Source organism: Rhinopithecus roxellana, chromosome 17 (genome assembly GCF_007565055.1).
Source record: "Rhinopithecus roxellana isolate Shanxi Qingling chromosome 17, ASM756505v1, whole genome shotgun sequence".
Lineage (NCBI taxonomy): Eukaryota > Metazoa > Chordata > Mammalia > Primates > Cercopithecidae > Rhinopithecus > Rhinopithecus roxellana.
Window position 1 is genome coordinate 58,314,550 of NC_044565.1, and position 25,726 is coordinate 58,340,275.

General features: G+C 41.9%; 1 protein-coding gene across 3 annotated transcripts in view; it reads right to left on the reverse strand.

Annotated features, from left to right (window-relative positions):
- FAM49A (family with sequence similarity 49 member A) overlaps nucleotides 1–25,726 on the reverse strand; it is a 112,692-nt gene that overhangs the window by 32,906 nt on the left and 54,060 nt on the right. For all 3 annotated transcript variants that reach the window (XM_030920760.1, XM_030920762.1, XM_030920761.1), the window contains exon 3: nucleotides 4,066–4,145. In XM_030920760.1, coding sequence (XP_030776620.1) covers nucleotides 4,066–4,135 — 70 coding nt within the window. In that variant the 5' untranslated portion in view covers nucleotides 4,136–4,145. The remainder of the gene's footprint in view (nucleotides 1–4,065; nucleotides 4,146–25,726) is intronic.

Sequence of the window (25,726 nt, forward strand, 5' to 3'; positions counted from 1 at the left end):
TAGAGCCCACTTCACTCTGTTCCCTCATGGGATCAGCATCTGTTATTGAGGTTCATTCATGGGTTAAGTGCTGAGTCACAAAACTGAAGTGGGCCTGGACCCTGCCTCCAGGAATTTCAATTTAATAAGATGTCCTCCTTCTTCTACAGTCTGACCTCTCTCATAGATTCTCGGACTGCTCAAGCCCCCTTTAACATAAGCACACCTAATGTTCCCATCTTCTCAGTTCTCTGGTTTTCTCTCAGGGATGTCAGCTATTCTCTTTGGAGGTGAGCCCCAGTCCTGGACATCTAGCCCTAAGCTCCTAAGCTTGGCAGCCTTGCTTTCCATGGTCTAACCCAAGCCAGCCTTCCATTTCATTCCCCGTTTCTCTCCAGCAAGCATTTGGTGTTTTGTCTAAATTGGACCTCTTGCTGTTCTTCAGACAGGCCCTTCCTATTCCAGTTTCCATGCCTTTAATCATACTGTTTCCATCTGCTAAAAAAACTCTCCCTATCTGTGCCCGTAGAAAAATCACTCATTCTTTATAGCCCATTCCACATGTCACCTCTTGCAAGATTTCCCCAATTCCTTCCATGGCCTTCTGTTTCCCAAAACTAGATGTATGCTCTTTTTCCTTCCTTACTCTCATGCCACTCTGTGCTTTTGTAAGTCCTTTATTTATTTCATCTTAATCTGAGTGACTATATTGTCCTCCACTCTAACCTGAGACTTCATTAGGCAATGACTGCTCTTGTTTACTTCTGTGTCCCTAACACTGAGTAACTTACAAGTACACTCACAACCATACTCAACATGCCCTTAGTGGACTGAATTGAAATCCAGAGACTGAAGGAGAAATCATGATAGCAGCCCACCTCCCCTACCCCTCTGGCCCATCATCGTTTCTTGAAAATTCTTTAGGAAATAGGATTTTCAAGATAATTTTCTTTTCCATGAAATGTCTTAGTTTGCAGACAACTAAGATATCCCTCTCTGGTCAGGGATAGAACGATTGTTGTAGCTCTTCTAGGCAGCTGCTGGTGGTGAGCACTTAGGGGAAGTAAAACCAGGGGAGGAGGAGAGCCGAAGAGATCCGTGTTCCCATCTTGATTTCCTAGTCATTTCCTGTGTGACTTCACCCTACTTATTTATCTTCTCAGAGTCTCAGTGGAATAAAGTTAATCTTCTCCATAGGACGGATGAGAAAATAAGCAGGATTTTACATATGTTTATAAATTTATAGTTCTATATCTTCCTTAAATACTACAGCTCTAGTCCTAGTAATAAGCCACCGGGCATGGGAATCCAGTCCACACTTCTTCCTCTTGAGGAAATTACATCAACAAATGGAGTTTTAGTACCATAAACTATCATCAAAATTTGAGACTTCTAAATGCTCTGTTTAGCCACCATGACCTTTCTTTACATAAAACATTAAGAAAATATTCAAAGTACCAGACTGGGCAAAGCAGAGTACTCTGGTAGTAGTGGGTGGGGGTGCACAGAAGCCCCTCTCAATGCCTCCCTACATGCTATGGTGGTGGGGGACAGAGTTTTCAAACACAGACTCAGAAATCTGATGCTCAGGAGAATACCAGTTGAAAACCAGTTTTAAATACCTGCAAATTCTACTTGGATCACTTTAAAGGCTTTTGAGATTAGACTTGACCAAGAATTCAACACTGGTCTTTCTGGAAGCATGGAAAGCTGAGACTCCAAGAACAGCTAAACAGGCAAGTGGGGCCACTGAATTCTGGGAGGTACACATGAGCATGCACAGATGCATATGGAATTTAGGGTTTCCAAAACATAACAAGCACATTAGTCTCCTACTCCCAGGCCTTTATACAACCCCACAGTTGTGAATAAATGGGACATGTTTTGGCCTTTGTACACACTGAATGCAACAATGTAAAATGCATCTGATAAGAAATGGAGGGGAACAATTAAACATGTAAATAGTAAAAGAAGGGTGGTAAGATTATAGATAATTTGTTTTGTAATTTTTTAAAAATTTAATAAACCATTTTTAACAACATATATGTGTGTTAAACATATATATAAAATATATAAATTATCTTGTGTATGTGTATGTGTGTGTGTACTTTTTTTTAGAGGAATATCAAAAGGTAAACCAGTAAAAAAGCCCATTTGTTTGATATATCAACTTGCTCTGCCTCTAGTTAAACCCCTTACCAAACCAAACCAAGCCAAACAATAACAACAACATAGCACGCTGAGTTAAATCAGAAGCAAGGCATCTTTCATTGACTATAAACTAGATTCAATGTGTTTTCAGAACATACAAGCTTTGGGGACACTTTTCCTTTTCAAGTAGCTATTTAAAACCTGACAAAGACACCAAAAAAAAAAAAAAATACACATATAGAGCTTATGCTTTTGGTTTAGTGCACCTTCAAAGAGTCTTATAGCATTATAAGACTTATAGCATTATAAGTCCTTAGCAAAATTCTGCTAGAAGGTTTAATCTATATGCAAGGAAGTTCCAATTATTATTTTTAATAGAGATAAAATACTTGAAAAAATTAAAGTTTAGGCCGGGCGCGGTGGCTCACGCCTGTAATCCCAGCACTTTCAGAGGCCGAGGTGGGCGGATCACGATGTCAGAAGATCGAGACCATCCTGGCTAATACGGTGAAACCCCATCTCTAGTAAAAATACAAAAAATTGGTGGCGGGCGTCTGTAGTCCCACCTACTCGGGAGGCTGAGGCACGAGAATGGCATGAACCCGGGAGGCAGAGCTTGCAGTGAGCTGAGATCCTGCCACTGCACACCAGCCTGGGCGACAGAGCAAGACTCCATCTCAAAAAAAAAAAGAAAAATTAAAGTTTAAAGCACATTAGAGTTTGCAACAGATGTTGATCGCTGGGTAAAAAAGACATTTAACTGTGCTTGCTATTGTGAAATTGGAATTTCGAAAAGGGGTGAACATGAGAGTTATGGAAGAAACACGAGCTTAGTTTGAGCAGACATAAACGTTCCTCATTCATGTACTTATCCTCGTTTGTCAATATATTCAATCAAAAAATAAGAAAAAGTCTCTGTGTTTTTTCAGTCATGATTCTTAAGCCATTTCACCTGAGAAAAAAATTAAAGTTTTGGTAAGAGAAGCATAACCTTTAGGATAAAAGAGATATATGTCAAAATCCTGAAATGGTTTGTACAATCAAATAATACATAAAGAAAAAAGGAAGTGACTAAAAATATTCTGTAAGCCTTATTTCTGGTATTGATCATGATTTTCTTTCACATTTAGCAATATTTGTTTTATATGAATCTTTGTAAATTACTGTCCTTAGTATTTTCTTTGGAACGTGATACAGTAATTCATAAACATTTTAAGGAAAAATACGTGATGTTTTCTTCACATTTTTTTCTTTTGTATGTACTTAATAATTGTGGGCTTACGACCTTCAAAAGGAAAGCAAAGACTAAAATGTCCTCTGTTTATGCTAGAGCTACAAAAGTTGATTACTTCTAAAATCAAAGAAAACCATGGGTATATTAAACATATTTTCCATTGGGTTTCTTAAAAATTAGGGGAAAAAAGAAGGAAAATGACATTAGAAATGATTTCAGAAAAAAAATGCATAATGACTGATATGATTTGGCTGTGTCCCCACTCAAATCTCAACTTGAGATTTCCCATAATTCCCATGTGTTGTGAGAGGGACCCGATGGGAGGTAACTGAATCATGGAGATGGGTCTTTCCCATACTGTTCTCATGACAGTGAATAGGAGTTTCACACTGATGGTTTTATAAAGGGGAGTTCCCCTACACAAGCTCTCTCTTGCCTGCCGCCATGTAAGATGTCCCCTGCTCTTCCACTATGATTGTGAGGCCTCCTGAGCCATGTGGAATCGTGAGTCAATTAAACCTCTTTCCTTTATAAATTATCCAGTCCCAGGCATGTCTTTATTAGCAGCATGAGAACAGGCTAATACAGTGACCTTTGGATTTGATTCAACTATGATAAAAAATCTTTATGTTATAACTTCCTTATCAACAAACTATAAGGAATGTAAAAAAGTTTCCATTATTATAATTTTTGGAACTTACTTTCAAAATCCAGGAAAAAGTGTGGATAGTTTTCAATTTCCCTGGTAAGGACTTTGAGCAGGTTTCCCATCCCAGCAAACCTAGGAAAGGCAACACAAAACCAAATACCATTAGCAACATAAAAAAAAATAGACTTGCATGAATATCTCTGGGTCCCCCATCGCTACCTTTGAATACCAGAAGCATCTCCAACCCAGGGGCTGAGCAATAATGTAGCAACTCATTTCTGAATTGGTGACAGATAAATATCTCTGAGGTGCTGGGTCTCTAAAACTTAGGGACATGTGGCCTAAGTCATACAAAGTATGACAATGATAGAAGTGTTACAAGCTCTCTCTTGAGAATACACATGCAGTCCATATCTCGTTCACCATATTAAAAAAAAACATAAATAATAGTCTATGAAAAGAATCCAGTATTTTCGTTATAGGAGACAAAGTTTAGGAATATTCTCCAGAGTGCCTCCCTTCCACTTTTCCTAATCCCCTGGATCCTTAAAACAAACGTTTCGGCTTTGCTTTGTTTCCTTTAGATAGATGTGGAACATGTCACATCAGTGGACAAGACAACAAAGAGGGCATTTCAAAAATAACTGTCCAAAAAAGTAAGTTCCTGAAAGCTTATGAGGAATAGAGTTTAGAAAACATAGATTTACACTGCCAGGAACTCCTCTTAACATGTATAAGAGGCCAGATTTCTCAGAGGAGTGGCCCCTGGCAACTTAGAGGATCTTGTGATCTGATATTTCAATGGTAATGACATTGGATACTTCTGGAAGCTTAACAGTGAAAAGCCATAATGCCCAAAAAGTTACTCTCCGTAAAATTGCAGCCTAAGATATTTGCAAAGGTGAGTCAAATCAACAGAAAAATACAAACCTATTACATATCAGCAGCCTAACAAAAAGAATAGCTAACATGTAGGGTTTTTTTTTTTAATAAACAGAAAATTTCTACTGCTCTCAGCTCTAGACATTAAACTATCTTCTTAGGGAAGTCACCAATCCACACATTCATTCAACACATATTTACGGATGAGCAATTAGATGCTGGGCACTGTGCTCTTGGGAAGACATTCCTCTAACTCTCTGTAAGTGAACTCTTGTGCCTCAGATATCTCAGTTTGTAAAGGATCAATTTGAAAAATTACTTAACTGGTGCAAGGAAACTGCTGGGCTTCAATTTTCTATGGCTATAGTTTCTAACAATATTTATGTTGATACAAGGAATTTTAAAAAACACACCACTCTAAGCAAGATGTGGTGAGGGAAGAATGCACTAAAAGGATGACTCTGTGCATGAGAATATGTAGCAAGTGGTGGAATCTGGTCTCCGTAATCCTCCACTGGGAAAACACACATTTGCAGACATACTCCCCGATATAAATCACTAAATGAAAACAGAAGACAGACTGTTTAAGCAGTCTATCCTTTGTTAGATGGCCGGTGTCTAATCCCAGCTGTTTTCTACTACCTCTGTTATCCAGGCCAAGAGATTTCATCTCTGTAACCCTCAGTTTCCTCATCTGTAAAATAAACTTTTGAAAAGGTTCTATTTCATCGAGTTGCGAGAATTAATGAGATAAAAGTATAAAATGCTTAGCACAGCACTTACAGGAAGTGCTCAAGAAAAAATATGTACTTTTACTATTGATGATGATAGTTACCATCATCATCGTCATCTACATGATTATCCTAATAGCATTCAAATGTTTGTGTAGGATTAGGCTATGAAAGACGGATTATAATAAGCTGTATGTTGTGCTAGGAAAGAGAAGACTAACAGAGAAATGATGAGAAAAATATTCTAACCATTATAGTTGTCTGAATATTAAGTGACTTGTCTAGTGAGATAGTGAGTTTTCTCTCGCTGGTGATAGTTAAGTAGAAAAATACTATATCAGCCCTTAACATCATTGGAAAAATGAGTTATGTGTGGGGCAGAAGGCCGGACTGGACCCATCCTAGACATCTCCCACCTTGAGGTGTAGGAATATATTCGGGCATGCATGCACATGCACACATATACACACACGCTGGAAAGCAAACATCATATTTCTCTCTTCTCAAAAATTATTCTTTGTCCTTTCTGTCATTCTTCCATTCCTTCCCTGCCTTTATGCACATTTCCTTTTAAGATATTTTTGAGCAAAACCTTGTGTGCGGTAGGTTCTGCCGAATTAAAGGTTGGGCTGGTAGAGTCCATCCTTGCCACTGGGCAGCACTCACTACCCCTCCTGGGTCTCTAGGAAATGATCTGTTTCCAGATTAATGCACAATTTCAGATTAGGCCTGGAGTCACTTCTTGTAAGAAGATGATTTTACTGTTTTTAGGAGTACTGATTTTCATACAAAGTGCTTTAATGGAAGTTAAATATTCTTAATTTTCCTAGTTTTGTGCTATGAATGTGTCAAAGGAGACTTGCATGGATTGGGCTTCTCCCTAAAAATCTGTCCTGTATGTGATTTTACTGTCAGAGTACCTGAGTAGAAGATATGCCAAGCCTTTGAAACTCATAACAGATAGAAACAAACACATCTAAAAGTGTGTCCAAATATTAGCTGTGGAATTCTATCTCTTCGAAAGGTTATCTCAGTGGATTGACTGATAGCATCAGATATTTTTGAGCATCATTCTAACATGAACCAAAGTTAATTACTTGAAAATCCTAGGATTCTAGATGTGTCACCTCTCAAGCAGGGACCTCTAGAACAATGACTGTGGACACTGTGTAGACATAGAGTACAAGTCTAGTCCCATGGAACCTAGAAAACAAGTGTTTCATCTCATTATGGCCTAATGATGTGATGCTTACTGCCCCACTCCAAGGTTGATAAGAATTCATGCGGGTGTCTTCTGGTTTAGGGGGACCTGCAAAGTGAATTGGTCCATCATCACACAGATGGTCACCTAGTAGACACCACAGTTATTTTTAATTGGACCCAGAGTTTCACTTGGAAAGGCCTCTCATCCATATTCTGCATGACAGATTACTCTCCAAATTTTTCAAGCAGCTCGTCAGTGAACACAAAATATACATTGCTATTACCACAGTACTCGGGAAATAGCTAAATTAATTCATATACAGCTTATTTTTTATTTTATCTCATTCAATAAAATAACTGGTTATTATGCACTATTAGAGAATGCAAATAAACAGTGGAAGTAGGGGGAGTAGGAGAGTAAAAGTGAAATAGTAACATAAAGGTAGAGGCAAGAAGTAGATTAATTATAAGCCATCCCATCCAGAACATTTGTTGGAGATGGCTTATCGTTTGCCCTTGGATAGACAAAACAAAGAAATGTCCCCTTCAATATTTGGTGCTCGGAAAATACAAACAGGTTATACTAGAGAAGTATAGCTTTTTTTTTTTTTGATTGACTGATAAAAAAGAGAGAGAGTCATGGCTAACAGAGAGTCAAGACAATGAGAAATCTCCTCTCCTTGGTTTTCTAAAGGAGAAGCTGTTTCACAGAGGAAGTCATATTTGAGGACGAGATGAGTCTCAGGGCTCCCACGGGCAGAGCTGTGGTTACACATCCAAATGGGTGGCAGAGTAGCTTGGTTGGGGTGTACTCTGAAGGCCTGGGAACTCTGGTTTCTATATTCTATTTTGGTGATTCCATGGATACCCTCCTAATGTGACCTGCTGTTGGGTCTATCCCAAGGGACGTCAGTTTACCACCTTTCCCTATGGTGTAGGAGCTTATATCAGAAGGAATACAGCAATCCAGTGGGCACTCTGAGCTCCCTAGGATGACTTTAATCTGAGTATCTGAGTTTATTACTTAAATACAGTATGTTGTGTATACTGTAAAGTTTAGGCTTATTTTAGACACACATATACAAATATGTACACACACACACACAATGACTCCCTTGGCATGTTCAGAAATCATTTCTAAGTTGAAGCCCTACTGGGACATAATGCAGCTACACTGGTGCACATGGAAGTTTTCAGATCTAAATTCATTCCTGTGGGGAGGGTCTGGTAGGGGTGGAGCAAGAACAGAGAGTACAGGTTGAGTATTCCCCAATTTCAAAAACCTGAAATCTGAAATGCTCCAAAATCTAAAACTTTTTGAGCACTCACATGACACTCAAAGGAAATACCCACTGGACTCCAGATTTTTGTATCTGCAAGGTTCAACCAAGAGGTATGATATAAATATTCCAAAATAAAAAAAATCTGAAATTCAAAACACTTCTGGCCCCAAGCATTTTAGATAAAGGATACTCAACCTATACAAGGTCTTGGCTGTCAGATTAAGAGACAGGAGAGGATATACCAGTTGGATAAGCACTCGTGAAGGGATGGGGTCCTGAAAATCAATATCCTTTATTTGGATATTTCCTGCTTTGGAGAGTGGCATTGGAAGGTGGTCCTCCTTTCATCCATGTCCTCTCTGGGAGGCCTTTTACTCTTAGAGGTGCCAGTCTTCCCTGCTTAGATTTTCCAGGACTCTGCTCCTTCTCTAATGAAGTGAAGGTATCTGGGCATCTGGGTCACCGGGTCCCTGGCATTGGCTGGGTCTATTTTCCCATGCATTGCAAGCTGGGACTAACTTACAGAGATTAAGACACAGTCTTGAGAATCTGAAGCACAGAGTAGGCCAAAGTAACAATACAATGTGCTGACTCAGCTCATTCTCAAACATGACTTCTGCGAAACAGCTTCTTCTCTTAGAAACCAGAGGAGGTTTCTCTTTGTCTTGACTCTCTCTTAGCCATGACTCTTTTTCCTTGTTTTTCATTAAAAAAGCTGTACTTTTCTAGTTTAACCTGTTTGTATTTTCTGAACACCAAATTTTACCCCAAAAGGTATGTACTGTAAGTAATACGTGAATAGCATCATAGAAAAGAGTGCTTGAAAGAGCCTCAAAAATATAAGGCACCATCTAACTGCCTGTTACTCCAGAGCAAGTCACTGTAGCTGTGAGTCTTGGGTTCCTCATTTGCACAACAGTATGATAATAGTATCTCCTGCATGGAACTCTTGTCAGGACTAAATGAACTGGGTGTGAAAGCACCATGTATACCATAAAGGACTGGGCAAATATTACCTATAATTGTTCAACATTACAACTCCTCCTATAGTTTAAGATATTCAGGGAATCTGACAAATGGATTAATGTCCCCAGCATGGTATGATTCCATACGATTTCCATTTTTCTTTATTTTTCAATGTTGGTGTCCTAAGATCCATGGTCCTTTATGTATACCTTTTCCACATTAAACTATAACCAGGTAAATGCTTAGCGGCATTAATAGCTGAAAGAGACTTTTCTACATGCAAGACACTGTATTTTAGATACGTTTTCTTATTTCATATTCAAAATGTACTTGGGGGAAGACATATATTATTAGAGATTGGAAAACTAAGAATTATTAAAATTAAGTGTATAAGCTGATTAAAAAACATAAATTCTTATGAAAGACAACTCAATTTTCAAAAGAACAATTTTTATATAAGTTTGTGATAGAGGCTTCAGGTAATTCTACAAAAATTAAAACCCATTTTCAATGCAAAATTCCCAAACATAAACAAATGCTTTTAAGAATATGAACAGTAAGGTCACTCTCTTAGTAATACTAGGATTATCATCAAAGATTTTACTTTTTTTTTTTTTTTTTTGAGACAGAGTCTCACTCTGTTGCCCAGGCTGGAGTGCAGTAGCACAATCTCGGCTCACTGCAACCTCCGCCTCCCAGGTCCAAGTGATTCTCCTGCCTTAGCTTCCTGAGTAGCTGGGATTACAGGCACCTGCCACCACGCCCAGCTAATTTTTGTATTTTTAGTAGAGACGAGGGTTCACCATGTTGGCCAGGATGGTCTTGAACTCCTGACCTCAGGTGATCGACCTGCCTTGGCCTCCCAAAGTGCTGGGATTACAGGTGTGAGCCACCACGCCTGGCCAGATTTTACTTTTTAACCAAGTAATTGTGTCTATGTGTACCCCATGTCATACAGCACAAAGTCTAAGGAAAATAAATGTCTAACAAAGAAAACCCAACCAAAGTGGTTCATAAATACTTCTACTGAAAAGAAATGAAATGCCAAAGAACAAAGAGTTGACACGTAGATTTTCTATCAATCTGAAGTGGGGGACTTGGGGTGGCTGCCCACTCTGGTCCTAGGAGATCTGGTTTATCTTCCGCAACACTGACTCTCCTGGTGAGACCGACCTACCTAAATAAAAGGAAAAAGCAATGCCTATCCCATGAAAAGCCAATCTGATAATAGTTTGGGTGGCAAGTTTCTTCTTCCTCCTTTGGTTCTCTAATGAACATGCTACCTTTAACAATTACTCTGAGAGAATTACTCAATCCCCAGGGCACTTACAGGTGGTGTATGCACTGAGAGAAGACATGGCTTCAGCATTCAGGTGATGCACATTCTATTTAGGGAAACAGCACGAGTTTAATTAAACAATTTAATCTATCTAAAAGCACATATCACGTTCCTGATAAATTGTAGGTACTCAAAGATATTAATTGAATATGAAAATAACATTATGTCCCCAGTACATATTAAGTAACAGAGTAATTATAGTTATTAATACTATGATTTATGAGAGAAACAGGAACATCAGCATTCTATTGAGTGCCCACTGTGTGTGTGGCACTATACTTGAAGCCTTCACACACTTTATTTCATTCAAACCTTACATCAAACATCAGGTAACTATAATTATCTTCACATTGATTGGGGGGATGAAAAGGAGGCTCAAATATCTAAACAATTTTCCAAATACTACAAGAAAATACAAGAGTCACATTTGACATTGAAAATCTGTGAATCTGAAGTCTATGCTCTTTTCTGCACAGTAGAAGTCCTGGGGCTCCACATCCCTAGGAGGCCCCTGCTTGGGGACTTCAGAGAGTGTGGTCAGCTGAAGGTGTGTGTAGGGTGTTGTACTGTTGAATGAACATGCTCATTTTTCTGGGGAGAGAGCCCATAGCTTCCGTTAGATTCCAAAGGCTCTGGCTCTACACTAGTGTTACGCAATAGCATGTAGAGGAAGGGAGGCGTTTCTTTAGGAAATGAAGGAAAAGAGAAAACTATGTGGGTGAAGTCTTCTGGAAGAGTCTGCTCCATAGAAGCAAGCTGCCATCCAGATGCGAAGAATACTGGGAATCCGGGTTGACTGAGAGAAGCCCTCCAGCTAGGGGACAGATTCTGAGTGTGAAGGGAACAGAGAATACACATTGGGTGACTCCTCAATCCTCCAAACACAGAAGATTTCTTCCTCAAGATTCATTGTCTGCACTAGTATTTTGAAATAGGTTCTTCAATTTTTTCCTCCAAATAGTCTAGAGGAAGGGTGTTCTCTAGTGACTTTAGGAGTGGCAGCAGTGCCTCTAAAGCCCGCCTGTATGCTCTTGCCAAGGGAGGCACTCATCTTTAAGGGGTGACAATTTTGGATGTACTCATGGTATTTTCTATGACCACTTTCTTGGCTGTCAGTTCAAAGCCACTTCTATGAGAGCTGGCTTTAAGGTTACTCAGTGGAAAACCATGACTCTCTTTAAGAAATAATTATCTAGTCACATTTCCAGTTTCAAAAAAGAGAAGAGAATTCATATACACGGACACTGTTTTTCACTATTTGGAATCCTATTATTTTTTAGAAGAAAAAAATAAGTTGATAGCATTAGCTGCACTCCCAGAGTATAAAACCAAATGAAATCAAGCAGGGTTTATTTTAAAAAGAAGTGACTATGGTTTATGGAGAAATTCATTTGTTTTCTATAAATAAGACATATCAAAGGAAGCAGGCCCAGGGAACGGGGGTGTGAATGATGACCTCTGCGTGTGTATACCAAAATTTCAATGCTCAACCTTCATGATTAGATCACAAGCTCCTAGGAGATTTCTTTTTTTGGTTACGACTATTTGAAAGGAGAATTCCTAAGCCAATGCTATTTTTTATCAATAATGAACAGAAGGTGAGAAAATAAATCAATACCACAGCAGCCCTACCAGGATTTATTTTCTAACCTTTTTTGAAAGTCCAAGACAAGAATACTCATCTCTAACAGAGAATAAGACCTCTATCAGAAGGGGTAGATTTTCTTACCATTTTGAATGACCCAATACCTTCCAGAATCTATCATCTTTAGCATCTCTGGTGCAAAGACTTTAAGAAATCAAAGACTCAATTACCTATAACTCAACACTTTGGGAATATGGAAGTCCTGATTCATCCAATTTTTTTGGCAACATAGCATTTAAACTACAGACTGACCATGAATACAGCAATGCCATATATTTATATAATTTCACGTATTTGTCAAAGATGTGTCTGACTGCATTTATCTTCAGTATGAGCATGTGTCAAAGGGAGAAAAGTTATCATTGGACCCATTTTACAGGTATAAGAACTCCATGACCAGGTATAGTAAGTGTCCTTCCCAAGGTCCTCCAGATGGGTCCTGGACTTCATAATATACAGGCCCCCTTCATCCCCAAATTTAATCTGAATACACTCCACATTAGAATTGGGGTCATCTTTTTAAAGCTCTCATTTTACAAAAAAAGGATGGGCCCAATAATCCACAGCACATTAGGGTCAAAGAAGGGACTAGAGGAGAGATGTTGTGGCTCTCAATCTCATGCTCTGTCCATTAATACAAAGAGTAAGTGGGACATCAAGTTCATTTTCTAAGACATGATGAACTCAGAATGCTCTCTGCTCCCTAATAAGGACACCCTCACTGGTGGTCCAGAATAAATTTGCACACTTCCCTTCCTTCTCAACTCAATTTTCCTGATTCATACCCTTGGCAGAGCTTGCCAGTATCCTGCAAATAGCCTCCAACTTGATCTTCCTGACACGAGTCTTGTCTCCCTTCTACTCATTTCCATGCTGCTGGCAGAGCCATTTTCCTAATCACAAATCTGAGATGTTACTTCCTAGCTTAATATGCTTCTGTGGCTTCCCAGTGCCTGCTGGATACAACGCATTCAAATGCATGCACTGGGCACAGAAAGCCTGGACCCTGCCCCCTTTATTCCAGCCTTGCCCTGCACATCCTGTCCCTAGAGTGGCTCTGCTCTTGATTGCCTCAGGGCCCTTGCACACGATGCTCTGTCTGCTTCACATTCTTAATGATCTGCAGGCCAGAGTGAGGAGGGTGCTTTATGTATTACCATATTTTAATTTTTACGACAACCATATGGAATAGTTACTGCTATTATCCCAATTTCAGAGATAAAGAAAGAATCTTAAAGACTTAGAAACTTATTGCATTTCACCAGTGACAGATCAGGGTCACTGGAATCCCCTTCTATCTGACATCTAAGCACCAGCTCTTGGCAAGTGCTTCCCCTACACCTCCTTTCATGTAGGAGGGTGAAAATGAGGACCCTTGGAAGGACCCCCTGAGCCCTCCCTCCCCTTCTATTCTACACCAGTAAAAACAAAAGCCACTCTCGTGAGTGAGCTCCTCCTTTCTGCTCACCTAACATGCCTTGTGTGCCATGCGACGATGCCTATCACAGCAAACCATAATTACATATATTTTCTCCTGTATCTCCCTGTCTCCTGGGGCAGGGCCACTTTACACCTCCTTGTATTCCCAGTACTTAAGGACAGGCCTGGCATGTAGTAAACACTGAAAAGTAAATCCTTGGGATTGTTCTGACTGGTGGTTCCCAAGCCCTCCAAGGCAAAATGAGAAAAATAAAGCCTACATCATGAGCCTTTCAGAAAGTTATTCAGACATTTCTATGTTGCAAGGTTTTTATTTATCTTGGAAAATGATGTTGTAATTATATCCTAAATTTGCCAGGTTTATTTGGAAACGTTACTGGTTTTTGAAATCCTGAAGTCTCAGAACACGCACCCGGGCTATGCCTTGTGCAGGACTGGGAGCAGACCTACAAGCGCGACCTGGTCTCTCATGTCGTCGGGCCAGCGCCTTCACCTGCACCTGCTACCTCGCTTCATTTTACCGTAAGTGTTACCTTCTAGCTGCAATGGGGCCCCAAGATTTCCCCAGCAGGGTAGAAGAAAACAGAGTAGAGGAAAACAGTCCAGTTTTGGATTTAGGAATGTTTCTGGAGACTGGATGTGATTTTAGGAGGGCGATTAAGACAATCTACCTTTCACGTTGATCAGCAAGGTTCAGAGTTAGAGAAATCCTGATGGGCAGCCAGGGTGGCCACTGCTGTCAATGATGTCAAAGGCTTGTAGATGTCCCACAGTGCTCTGCAAAGCCAGCAGCACTTCTGGCTTCTCCCAACCATTGGCTGGTATCCAGTGGGTGTCCCAGGAGGAAGGGGCCCAGCCCTGACATGTCTAGTATTCAGATGACTCAGACACGCTTTCTGCTGGTCACCACAGAAGCCCGTATACAACATGTACACCACTTGACTGTTTTGAACTACAAGCAAAACAAACTACCCACTTCCATTTAATCATCAGCTTACAATATGTCAGATACAAAATAGTTGGTGTTAAAAATACTTCTCATCGAAAGGTACATTTCTTAAATGATAGAAGCAGCTGCTTTTCTGGGGAAAAATATGCACCAGTGGAATGAAGTAGCTCAGTTGATACACTCTGGGAGCCTGTATTTGCTAAATCAGGTTAGCGATTTTAGATGGCAGGGCTGGGCTGCACATCGCTGCTCCATCTGCCGTTTTTTGCAATGAAGTCATGAGGTTTTCTGTTCCATTGCCGAATGTATTGCCAAGAATCCAACAGATGATTTCATTCCAAGATGAAGGAAAAAAACTGAAGTGGAGTGAGTCTATTAAGCACTTTCATCTGACAATAAAAATGAGTTAATGGCTAAAATGTGTTTTCAAAACGTTTTAACACTACAAGTAATGGCACTCAAATGAGAAAATGCCTTGAATATTCTCATCGATCATTAATACTATGGTGTCCCTCAAAAGGGCTTGGCATTCCCCATGGAATACAAGCTGCTAGAGTCCAGTTGTAAGGCAGTTCGTGGGAATTCTAAAAAAAATACCATGAAACCATTATGGAATTGAACAATTAAGTGCAGGTTTAAAATAGCTCTTTCAATATCTGAGTTCAGTTTTCTAAAATAGACTATTACCTCATTATAGCTAATTTTTCCATAAACATCAATAGTATAGCAGCAAAAAGTACCTAAGAAATGAGGGCAAAATCAGATTCTTTTTTAGGGAATGAAAGTCAATGTGTCCCCCAATTTCAAACGTTAGTGACATGGGAGCAATCAAACTGGGCTCAGTTCTGGCCCAGGCCACCACTGGGAAGTCACTAGTGAATCTGTCCCCTTTCTCTTGGGAAATCAAGAACATGCTTATGAGGAAACTGCTTGAGACATCTGCTGCTTACCTAGGCAGGCAGACACTCTCAGCCCACCCAGGCCTGTTCTGCCTAATTTCAAATGCAAAGGGACACCGTGCAGGGCAAGGGGCCCTAGAGACCCAAGCGCTCATCTTGGAGACACCATTCACTTAGTGTCATGTTGAGCAAGTTGGTTGGCTTCAACTCCAGTCTAGAAAGTAAAAGGGAACACCTAGAAGTTACCTCAAATTTGGGCTGTTCTGACAGTGAATTCACTTAAATAGGCTGTCAGTTCTCTGGATTACAAACCTCCTTTCTCCAGAATTCATTCTCAAGTATTTAAATAAACAACAGCCAAGACCCTCTAACCCTCTGAGAGCAGAGCTGTCGGTGAAGGCTTGTCAGGGGCACCGCTGATCAACTCCTCCTTGCTGAGACGCTTGGGACCCATCCCCTTCCTCATCTCTCACCTCTCTGGAAGTTCCTCCTCAAGTTTTCTGCTTTCTCCATCTGGCCTTTAAGTCTTGGTCTCCATGTTCTTTCTTCAGCCTTTTCTCATACTCCCTGGTGAGACACTTCTGACTCTAATTTCCACCCCATAGGCGGATGACTCTCAACCTCTGGCTCTATATTGGACTTCTGTCCCCAGCTCCAGGCCCATCAATCCAAGTGAATGTCCCACAAGCATAGCCATTCAGGGAAGGCCATAGAAACCTCACTTTCCACCCTTTCCAAAATCTCCTCCTCCTCCCTCATCCAACAAAAGGCATTAATATCCTTCCAATGACATAACCAGAGCCCTGGGCACCACCTGAGATTTCTCTACCTGCTGTACCCCTTCATCCACTCTCCTACCAAACTCTCTCCACGTCTCCCTTAGATCCATTCCTCTTCCCTATGCCCTTCTCTTTGGTGTCCTCATCCTCTCTCTCTCTCCAGTCTCTCTCTCTCTCCTCCTCCCACTCTTATATTGGATACTTGAGACCCCTGGGATCATTCACTAGTCTCTGAACATGCTACACAGAATGTAACATATACAATGAATTCTGTGGAATTAAATCTCTTCCATTCCTGTTGTCTTACAATATAACTAAAAAACAAAACAAAATGAAAAAGAGGCCTTCTCCTTTTCCCTGCTCAGCTTTCATTCCATGGGCAACTGCATTATGCATTTGTTCTTGAAGTTTATCTGCCTCCATAGTTCTCTGGCAAGTGATAAAATATAACCTATCACGTCAAGGGACCAGGAGGTGAGTCCTGATGTAAACGGTCCTTCTGGCAAGCAAAAGGCCTAGCAGAATTCAATGGCCCCAGGACCATGGGATGACTTGACATCTAAGAAGGTTTTTAGATGTTGAGTTTACTTAAACTGGAGCTCATCTGGGTACCAAAGGAGGCTTTGGATTTGACATGTCAAAGCAAAGGAGCAAAGGAAATTTGCTCCTAGATCAAATTTATTTTGAAAAGTGCAGGGGGATATAACAAATTATTTTGGTACCGAAACAGAAAAACAATCCAATAAAAGCCATCACATACAAAAAAAAACCTGAAGAATTTGAGGCCAAGAAAGATTAGCATGCTCTGTGAAATCTCAAGCATCAAGAATGTCCAGAGTGTCAAAACCTCACTTGAAATCTCAGAGACAGGTGCGGCTCTGCCTTTGTTTCTAGCTTCTGAAAGGAGCAATTGCCCTTGTTTCAACATACTCAACATTGCAAACAAAACTAACACGTTAAAATAAAAGCCCTGGCTTGGTATCCGAGCAAGTTGTGCAGGCAGTCAACCTAAGGCTGGGACAGGAAAGCTGGATGAGGTGAGAGTCTGTAGACTGGTGGGAGGTAGGCCTGTCAGGCAGGGAGGGGCGGGTGGGGGGTGCTACATCCTGAGACAGAATCCAGGGATCAAATAGAACAGAGTTAGCTGGGTCGACGAAGTTAGCCATGGTTAGCATAAACGCTTGCTAAGCTGGCTGTCAAATAAAGGTGGGTAAATTTTTTACTTGGTATGCAAGGCTATGAACCTGGCTTAGAGCTCTCTTTCAAGATTCTGCCCCTCTGCTGAAGCTCCTCTGATCACTGTGTACATAAGCCACACCAGAATATGACAGTGGAAGGGCTCCTGCCTCCTGGCTTCTGTCTTTTTTTTTTTTTGAGATGGAGTCTGCTCTGTCATCCAGGAGAGAGTGCAATGGCACTATCTCGGCTCACTGCAACCTCCGCCTCCTGGGTTCAAGCATTCTCCTGCCTTAGCCTTCCAAGCAGCTGGGATTACAGGTGCATGCCACCACACCTGGCTAATTTTCATATTTTTAGTAGGGACAGGGTTTCACCATCTTGGTCAGGCGGGTCTTGAACTCTTAGCCTCAAGTAATCCACCGGCCTAGGCCTCCCAAAGTGCTGGGATTACAGGTGTGAGCCAGAGCCCGGTCCTTGCCTCTGTTTTTTTGCTCATGCTGTTCCGTTTGCCTTGAACACCTAAAGACGGCCTATAGTTTCTCCTAGTAACCTCCTCCCCAAATCCCAGGCATAAGTAAGCACCTTTGCTGTTGTGGATTCTTGCAGGGGCTATCTCTGACTGGCTGTCCGTGTTTTAGCCATTGCAACCACTCCTCCTCACTCCTCCCCGCCCAACCATCAAGCAGGGTCCAACACATCACATTATTCATTTATGGCCACTGAACAGAAAGGGCTGGATAAGTAATCACTATCCAGCAACAACAACAAAGATGTCAACCACACAGACTGAGCAGAGAAAACAGTCATTGGTGAGAGAAACAGGTCAGAGAAAAATAAGCATTTCCCCAAATATAAACACTTTTGGGTGATTGGCCCTTTTGTTTTAGGACCACAAACTACTTTGAAAGTCTAAAGAAAACTGGCTTTCTCAGAAAAATGCAAACATGCAGACTGATATATTTTCAGGAGGTAAAATAAATACACGGAAGCCCAGAAACGAGGGAATCCCTCATCTATTTTAAGATCGCAAATTTCAGTTTATAGATGGCCAAGTGGAATTGAGGACGGCGTTTTGTAGTGTGTGGACCACGGGCTAAGTTACTCTAAAAAGGAAAGGGAATCATTTCATGGAAACAGCATGAGCTTTGGAGACGTTGGGAGAGTCATTGGACTCTTTTGAATCTGAGTTTCCCTTGTTAGTAAAATGCAAATCAAAATATTTCCTTTTTAGTATTGTTACTAAGTAAGATAATGCAGGTAGAAGTTCTTAGTGTAGCATCTGGCATGCAGTAGGTCCTGACAACAAATAAGTATCTGCGCCCCCTGCCTTGCATTTTAAAAATTGCAACCACAGTGCAAACATGTCATTGCCCTTTTAGCAATAAATCCTGCACTGTTGCTTTGGAGCTGGAGAAGAAAGCCTACTCAGACCACCACGTCAGTGAAGAGGTGAAGCTGGGTGCTGAACTGCTGCTGCGACGGGATCATTCACATGGCTATTAATCATACAAGAGCCCATTTATGACAAACGCAGGTCACTCCCTTTGCATGACAAGGCACATGGGTCCACAGAGCCCCATTATCCAAAAAAAACCACAGAGCATTGTGGGCGATGCAGGCGAAGGCGAGTGCACACACACAAGCGGACATTGTAAGGCTGTTTGCACAACCCCGCCGTGCTCCTCGCGGATTTCCTGCCAAGGAGACATTTAGATCGCACAGAGGCGGCTGCAGACATTTGCTCATTCAACATGGCTTCAGGCAGTGGCTGCGGAAACCCGGTGCACGGTACCCTCTGCTGGTCATCTCTGGAACTGCAGACCAGGAATACAAGGGATAAAGCACACAAGGGGAACCCCTGGGGCCCCAGGCTCTTCTCTCCCTTCCCTGTCTAAAGAGTACAGTGCAATAGGCATGAGCTTTGCTGTCTGAAAAGCCTGACTTTAAATATCAACATCTCAGTTGTAACATGGATTCACTACAAGACCCTGGGCATGTCATCTCACCCCTCCTCAGACCTCAGCTTCTAACTGGAGACCACATGTTTCTACCACAGGACCCTTGCACTTGCTAGTCCTTCTGCCTGGAATGCTTGTCCACAGTCCGCATAGATTTTCTTTATGTCTTCATTCGGGATTTATTTTTCAGTGGAGTTCAACCTAACTGTTCTGTCCAAAATACTACTTTACCCCCACTCCCCAGTAACTCTGCTTTTCTTTTTAGTATATATCATAATTTATTTATGTATCCTCAACTCCTAGAATAGGGCCTGACACATAGAAGGAATGCCATACATATGAGTGGAATAAATAAAGACATCTTCCATGACTCCCCTGTCGCTTCTCTTCCCAAAACAAAACGTAAGCTGCTTCCTCCATATCACAGGGGAAAAGAGGTTCTCACATCATCCTGATATTTTATTCACACACTCTCACTGGTCAGAGAATTTACTACCATGTAGTATCCAGAACTGTTTCCAGCCCTCTGAGTATGGTCTGACCAGAAGGACTCCATCTCGCTTCCATCTGGACACTAAACCTCTACTGATGTAACCCAAGATGGTACTGAGGAATTTTGGCAGACAGAGCATATTGCCAATATGTACTGATTTGCAGCCAACAAAAAATGTAATTGAGTACTTACTGCTTACTTAGTAAGATGAATAATAATGACGACTTCCACAGAGTGTGCATATATTCTGTGCTAAGCATTGTGCTAAATACATATAGTGTCATCTTTAATGCCAAAAGCAAACTCAAGATTCTGTGCTACTACCATCTCCCTTTTAGAAATGAGAACACTGAAGCAAGTAAATAACTTGCCTAAGGTAACTCAGTTAATCACCAGCAGAACAGGAATTCAAACACAACCCATCATACCAGAAAACTCACACTCTAAGCCACTATGTTATTTTGTCGAATACTCCTGTGCTATTATTAGATGTTTTTGGGAAACAGAAAATGGCTTAAGACATGGCCTGTGGCCTCTGGTCAGGGCAAGAGGGCTGTGGAAACTCATAGCAAATTGTGTCTTCTTCCTAATTAACTTATTAGCACATGGTTTGGGATTAGGTTGCCTGAATACATTTTTGCGAATTGTTGACATTCTCGTTGTATAAAACCCTAGAATGCTGGAACAGGGAGGAGTGTCCCTGATCCAGCCCAGTGGCCCAGTCCTGTTGAGTTACAGACGATAAAGATGAGACTAAAAATCCCAAGGCCTCGGCAGCCTATGTACACTGCACCATGGAGTTGGAACACATGATAAACTTTTGTGAAGTTTCTAGAAATTATAAGCATAACCAAAATTTCTGAATAGTTGGCAAAACTACATTGGCTTTGCTTAGTTATCTAACTACCCACATTTCACTTCCCATTTTATTCAATTCTGCTGATCCTCCCTCAATCCAGCACCCCTCATCATCCTTGACACTTGCCCCAAAGGTAAGATTTACTTCTTTTAGTCCATATATATATATATACACCCTGTATATCTTGCATATATTTCTATCAAAAATATAATATTCACACCTGTCTGTTGAACTCCTTAAGGACAGGTGTTAATCATCAATCCATCCTCTGTACTTAGCACAGTTCTTAATACAGTGTTGAAATTTGGTGACCAAGCCAAGGGCCGTGGCTCACGCCTGAAATCCCAGCACTTTGGGAGGCTGAGGCAGGCAGGTCACAAGGTCAAGAGATCGAGAACATCCTGGCCAACATGGTGAAACCATGTCTCTACTAAAAATACAAAAAGTTAGCTGGGTGTGGTGGCATGTACCTGTAGTCCCAGCTACTTGGGAGGCTGAGGCAGGAGAATCACTTGAACCCAGGAGGTGGAGGTCGCAGTGAGCCGAGATCGCACCACCGCACTCCAGCCTGGTGACAGAGAGAGACTCCATCTCAAAAAATAAAAAATAAAAAAAAAAAAAAAAAAAAATCTGGTGACTAGTCAAAGAAATAAATACATGAGCATTGCTCTTCTTAGAGACTAAAGCTAAATAAAACGTGGCTCCCGCAGTAAGGAACAGTAAGGACAAGCATCTGTGTTCAAAGATAACTGTAATGGGGAAGAAGACTCCAGTGAGGACTGTGATCTGGGTAAAGGCAAAGTGTTTGGGGAAAGGAGTCTGAAAGAAGAGGTGCCTCAACTGGACTAGAATAGTCTGAAAGGGTTTCCTGCAGATAGGGGTTATAGCTCCAGGTGGAGGAGAGTGAACATCCCACTGCCAAGAAGCCTGTGAGCTGTGAAGAAGGGAGCCCAGTGTCCTTTACTTTGGGATCTGCTGAGATCACACGTACTGGGGGGCGGGTAGCGGTTGGACATGAGGGGTCTCTGGAGTGGCAGCTGTGAAAGGGATGGCTTTAAGATCTGTGAAAGCCAAGCTACTGGCGGCTCCCAGTCTTCTGGCTATGTTGAAGCAGTGGGACCTGTTTTCCGGTGTGGCTCTTAAGTCTGCTCTGAAAGTAGTCTCCTGCCAGGCCACGATGCCTGTCCCAGTCCTGCAGGTGCAACTCCTGGCCCTCTGCGCCTTGTGCCACAGCCCCCTGTATCCTCTCTTCCACCACATTTCCACATTCCTGGTCACTCCCACTTGCCTGCCTGTCTTTCCTCCTAGGATGTGAAGACCCCTTGGATGGGAACTGGAACTTACTTGTGATTGAATCCACAGCAAGCCACCCAGGAAATGTGTGTGGCTGAATACATGAAAGAATGAGTGAAGAAAGATGGTGTGAAGGCCACAATCAGAATCCAAGTGCCTGCAGCCTGAGGTCCTTCCAGGTAACTACTTAGAAAGAGAGAAAGAGGGAAGGAAGGGAGGGCATGTGGATGGGTGGCAGGGGAAAGGGTGAGAGGATAGGAAGAAGGAAGGAAGGAAACAAGGAAGAAAGAGAAAAGGAGGAAAAAAGAGGGTGGGATAAAGGGAGGGGAGGAATAAAAATGATTCCACCATGGTGACACTCAGTTTAATAAAGATATAGCTAAAGATCTCACGCTACGCTTGAAAGTTAAAAGAAAGGCAATTTGAGTTAACAGAAAAGTGAAATATGTCCTCAATGATGCACAAATTAACTTCTAAAAAAGACAGCAGGATTTGAGAAGAGCCTGCCTCCCACTGCTAGGATGTGATGGCCAGAGACTTACTTTCACGACGAGAGGCCTGCAGAACCATCTCTGCTCTGGCCTCTGAAGCAGCCAATCAGCTGCAGGAGGCTGAGCTGCATGAGAAGTCCAACTTCAAGGACAGATGTTGCAAAATAACAATGTCTCCCCACCAAGTGGAGGTGTATGCTCATTTTATGGATGCTCCTTGATATGGTTTGATGGTATCCCCACCCAAAATCTCATCTGGAATTGTAGGTCCCATAATCCTGACGTGTCGTGGGAGGGACCTGTATGGGAGGTAATTGAATCATGGTGGCAGTTCCCCCATACTGTTCTCATGGTAGTGCATATGTCTCATGAGATCTGATGGTTTTATAAATGGGAGTTCCCCTGCACAAGCTTTCTTGCTTGCTGCCATGTAAGACATGACTTTGCTCCTCATTCACCTTCCTCCTTGATTGTGAGGCCTCCCCAGCCATGTGGAACTGTGAGTCAATTAAACCTCTTTCCCTTATAAATTACCCAGTCTTGGGTATGTCTTTATAAGCAGTATGAACTGCTGCTTATAAGAGAATGAACTAATACACTCCTTTAAGTCAAAATTCCAGCTGAAGGAATTTTGAAGAACGCTGAAGGCTGGGAGACTTCCAAGCATTTTTAGGAGTGCATTTTCAGATATTTACTGCCTCCACCTCTGGGCAGGAGAGCCAGCGGGTAGTGCTGTCCCAGGAGAGGACATGATTCTCTTCAGTCCCTTTTCCTAATGCATAGCAGAGCAGACACAGAGGACCCTGACACTGAAATCCCAAGGAGACTCATTGCCCTGTTTTTAAAAGGCCTTTATCTAAGTCAAATTCTCATGATCCGATAACTACACTAACAGCAGCCATCTGCTGAGTGTCAGCCCTGCACTCGATACTATGTTAAGTGCTACACACAAATGCCCTCATTTAATTCTCACGATTACCCTCCAGTAGGTTACTTTGAAGAGTTACTGTATTGTATATTTCTGCTAAATTGGAGAGCTTTTCTTTGGGCAAATGCAAGACCTTGCAGTTAAGTACTTTATCCACTAAGGGGCATTATCATCTCACATTAAAAATGCCAGACCTGGTCAGGTAGGTACTTAATACAAATGCAGAAATTTGTGAAAAAGGGACAAAGCAGAGGTATCAAGTTCAACATCCCGAATAAACGTGATTCCTGTCATTTGTAAAACGTGTTTAACCTCACAGTTGTAGTAGCCAATACTTACTAATAGAGTAACTCAATTCCCGCTTCAAGATCATTTCAAAAGCATCTGCTGTGACCACTTTGCCAGAAAATGGGGCTATGACATTTGAGAAAGAAACATGAATAGACTTAGCCATTTGGCTTAGTAATTATCCTCTCCAGCCCCTTCAACTAATTTCTTAAGTCACGTTTTCCACTGAGGAAAACATCTGTGTTGTGGCTGAATTAACTTCACTCAAGTTAAGGATAAAAAGAAAGGTTAGAATCCTACCTCGAGCTTATCAGGATGAGTTTCTATAACTCATTTAAACAAAACCTCCACTTAAAATTGTATTTTGGGTCTGGAAAATACTCTGGAAATGGACATGCACGTAGTTGAAGACCCTCAATTCATGATCTGTACCCCCGAGCCTGCTCTTCTGGAAAGACGGGAGATGGACAAAGGTATAAGCTGCTCCCATGGAGGATGTCCCTGCAGGAAATCTGCAATCCAAAAGAGAAGACAGCAAAGTCCTTGTGGAACTTCCCTGTTTAGACTGATACGCCAAGACCACAATTAAACCAAACAAACAAATGCACAAAGTTTATCTCCGAATTTCTGTGCGAGCCCAGCCCGGCTCCTGATGACTCAGCCATGCTCCATCCTGATTTAAACTTTCCCCTGTCGTCGGGGTTCCCAGGCTGCAGTCTGTGGCCACAGAGCCCTCTACATTTGAACACTTTGCCTTTCACCCTCTGGAGAGCTTGCAAGCCTCCCAGACAGATCAAGCACTGTTTGGGCTATTTCTTCATTCCACTTGAAGACAGCAAACTGTGATTCCAACATGAGGTGTGAGTTGCTCCCCAGCTCATAGCATCTGACAACCCAGCTCAACTACACAAAATAACCTCAGGTCCTCTGGCGCTCAGTGGAGGATGGAAAATACACTGAGCAGGGAGTGTGGTCACACCGGTCACCTGCCACATAGCAGCTGTATGGCCTAGGCAAGGTGCCACATCCCTCTCCACGGCTGCCTTTTCTTGAATGCCTACTAGATGCCAAGCTCTTTGCTGGCTCTTACTCATCTTTAAAATCTCTCTGCAGAGTAGTGTTTTTAGATAACGAAACTGCGGCACAGCAAGATTCTGGAACTCGCGAAGACCATTCCCTTCTGTGTGACTCCACTAGATGGACTGAATCCGGCTCCAAACAGGAGCCAGTAGTTCTTGTCCATAAAGGAGCTCTGGCAATGAATTCTGCACAAATTGTTTCTAACCATGAAATACAAAAGGGTTTTTTTTTTTTTTCTTTGAGTGTTCTAGGCTGTTACTGCTCTCAGCATGATCTGGAGGTTGGCACCCACCTGGGAGCTTGTTACAAATGCGGTCTCTCAAGCCCCACCTCAGAACTGCTGAACGCAAGTCTCTGTTTTAATCGAATCCTCAGTGGCCTCGAGTTTGAGAACCACTGCACTTGACTAAAGATCTGAAGTCCCAGTGTCATATCCCCTTTTTTCTGAATCCCCCAAGCACCCAGTGGTTGTTTTAGGATTGGTCCCTAAATCGGGAGTTCCTCTCCTACCGGTTTAGTATGCATTTGGTTTTACAAATGGGCCCCTTTATTTGTCCCACTTGGCCCAAATGAAAGTTTACATTGTAACCAGGGATAGGACTTACTGAGCCCCCACTGCAGGCTGGGCTTTGTACTAAGTGCTTTACATACAATATTGCAGTCCTTGAGCTGGACTAGATGGCTATGAAGTCTTCACTCTTTCCACAACCAACACTACCTCCACTCTCGCAGCCTGCTTCTTCACCTGCAAATGGGATCGCACAGAGATAGACCCAATGATCCCTCAGATCCCTCCAAAAATAAGCCTTATGAAATTTCCAAGGTTCAACTCTCCACAGAAATCTGTTATAATAGAAAATCTACATCGCTAAATGCAATGCAAAAGCAGAAAACAGTCAACCTACTTATTGCAGCTCTTACTGAATGTTACTGTAACATTTGGTGGCTCAGTGACCAGGCAGCTGGTCTTTCTGAACCGATACCAGCAGCTCTACCACTGGGATGTCCCTGGTGCAAACTGGGAGGTG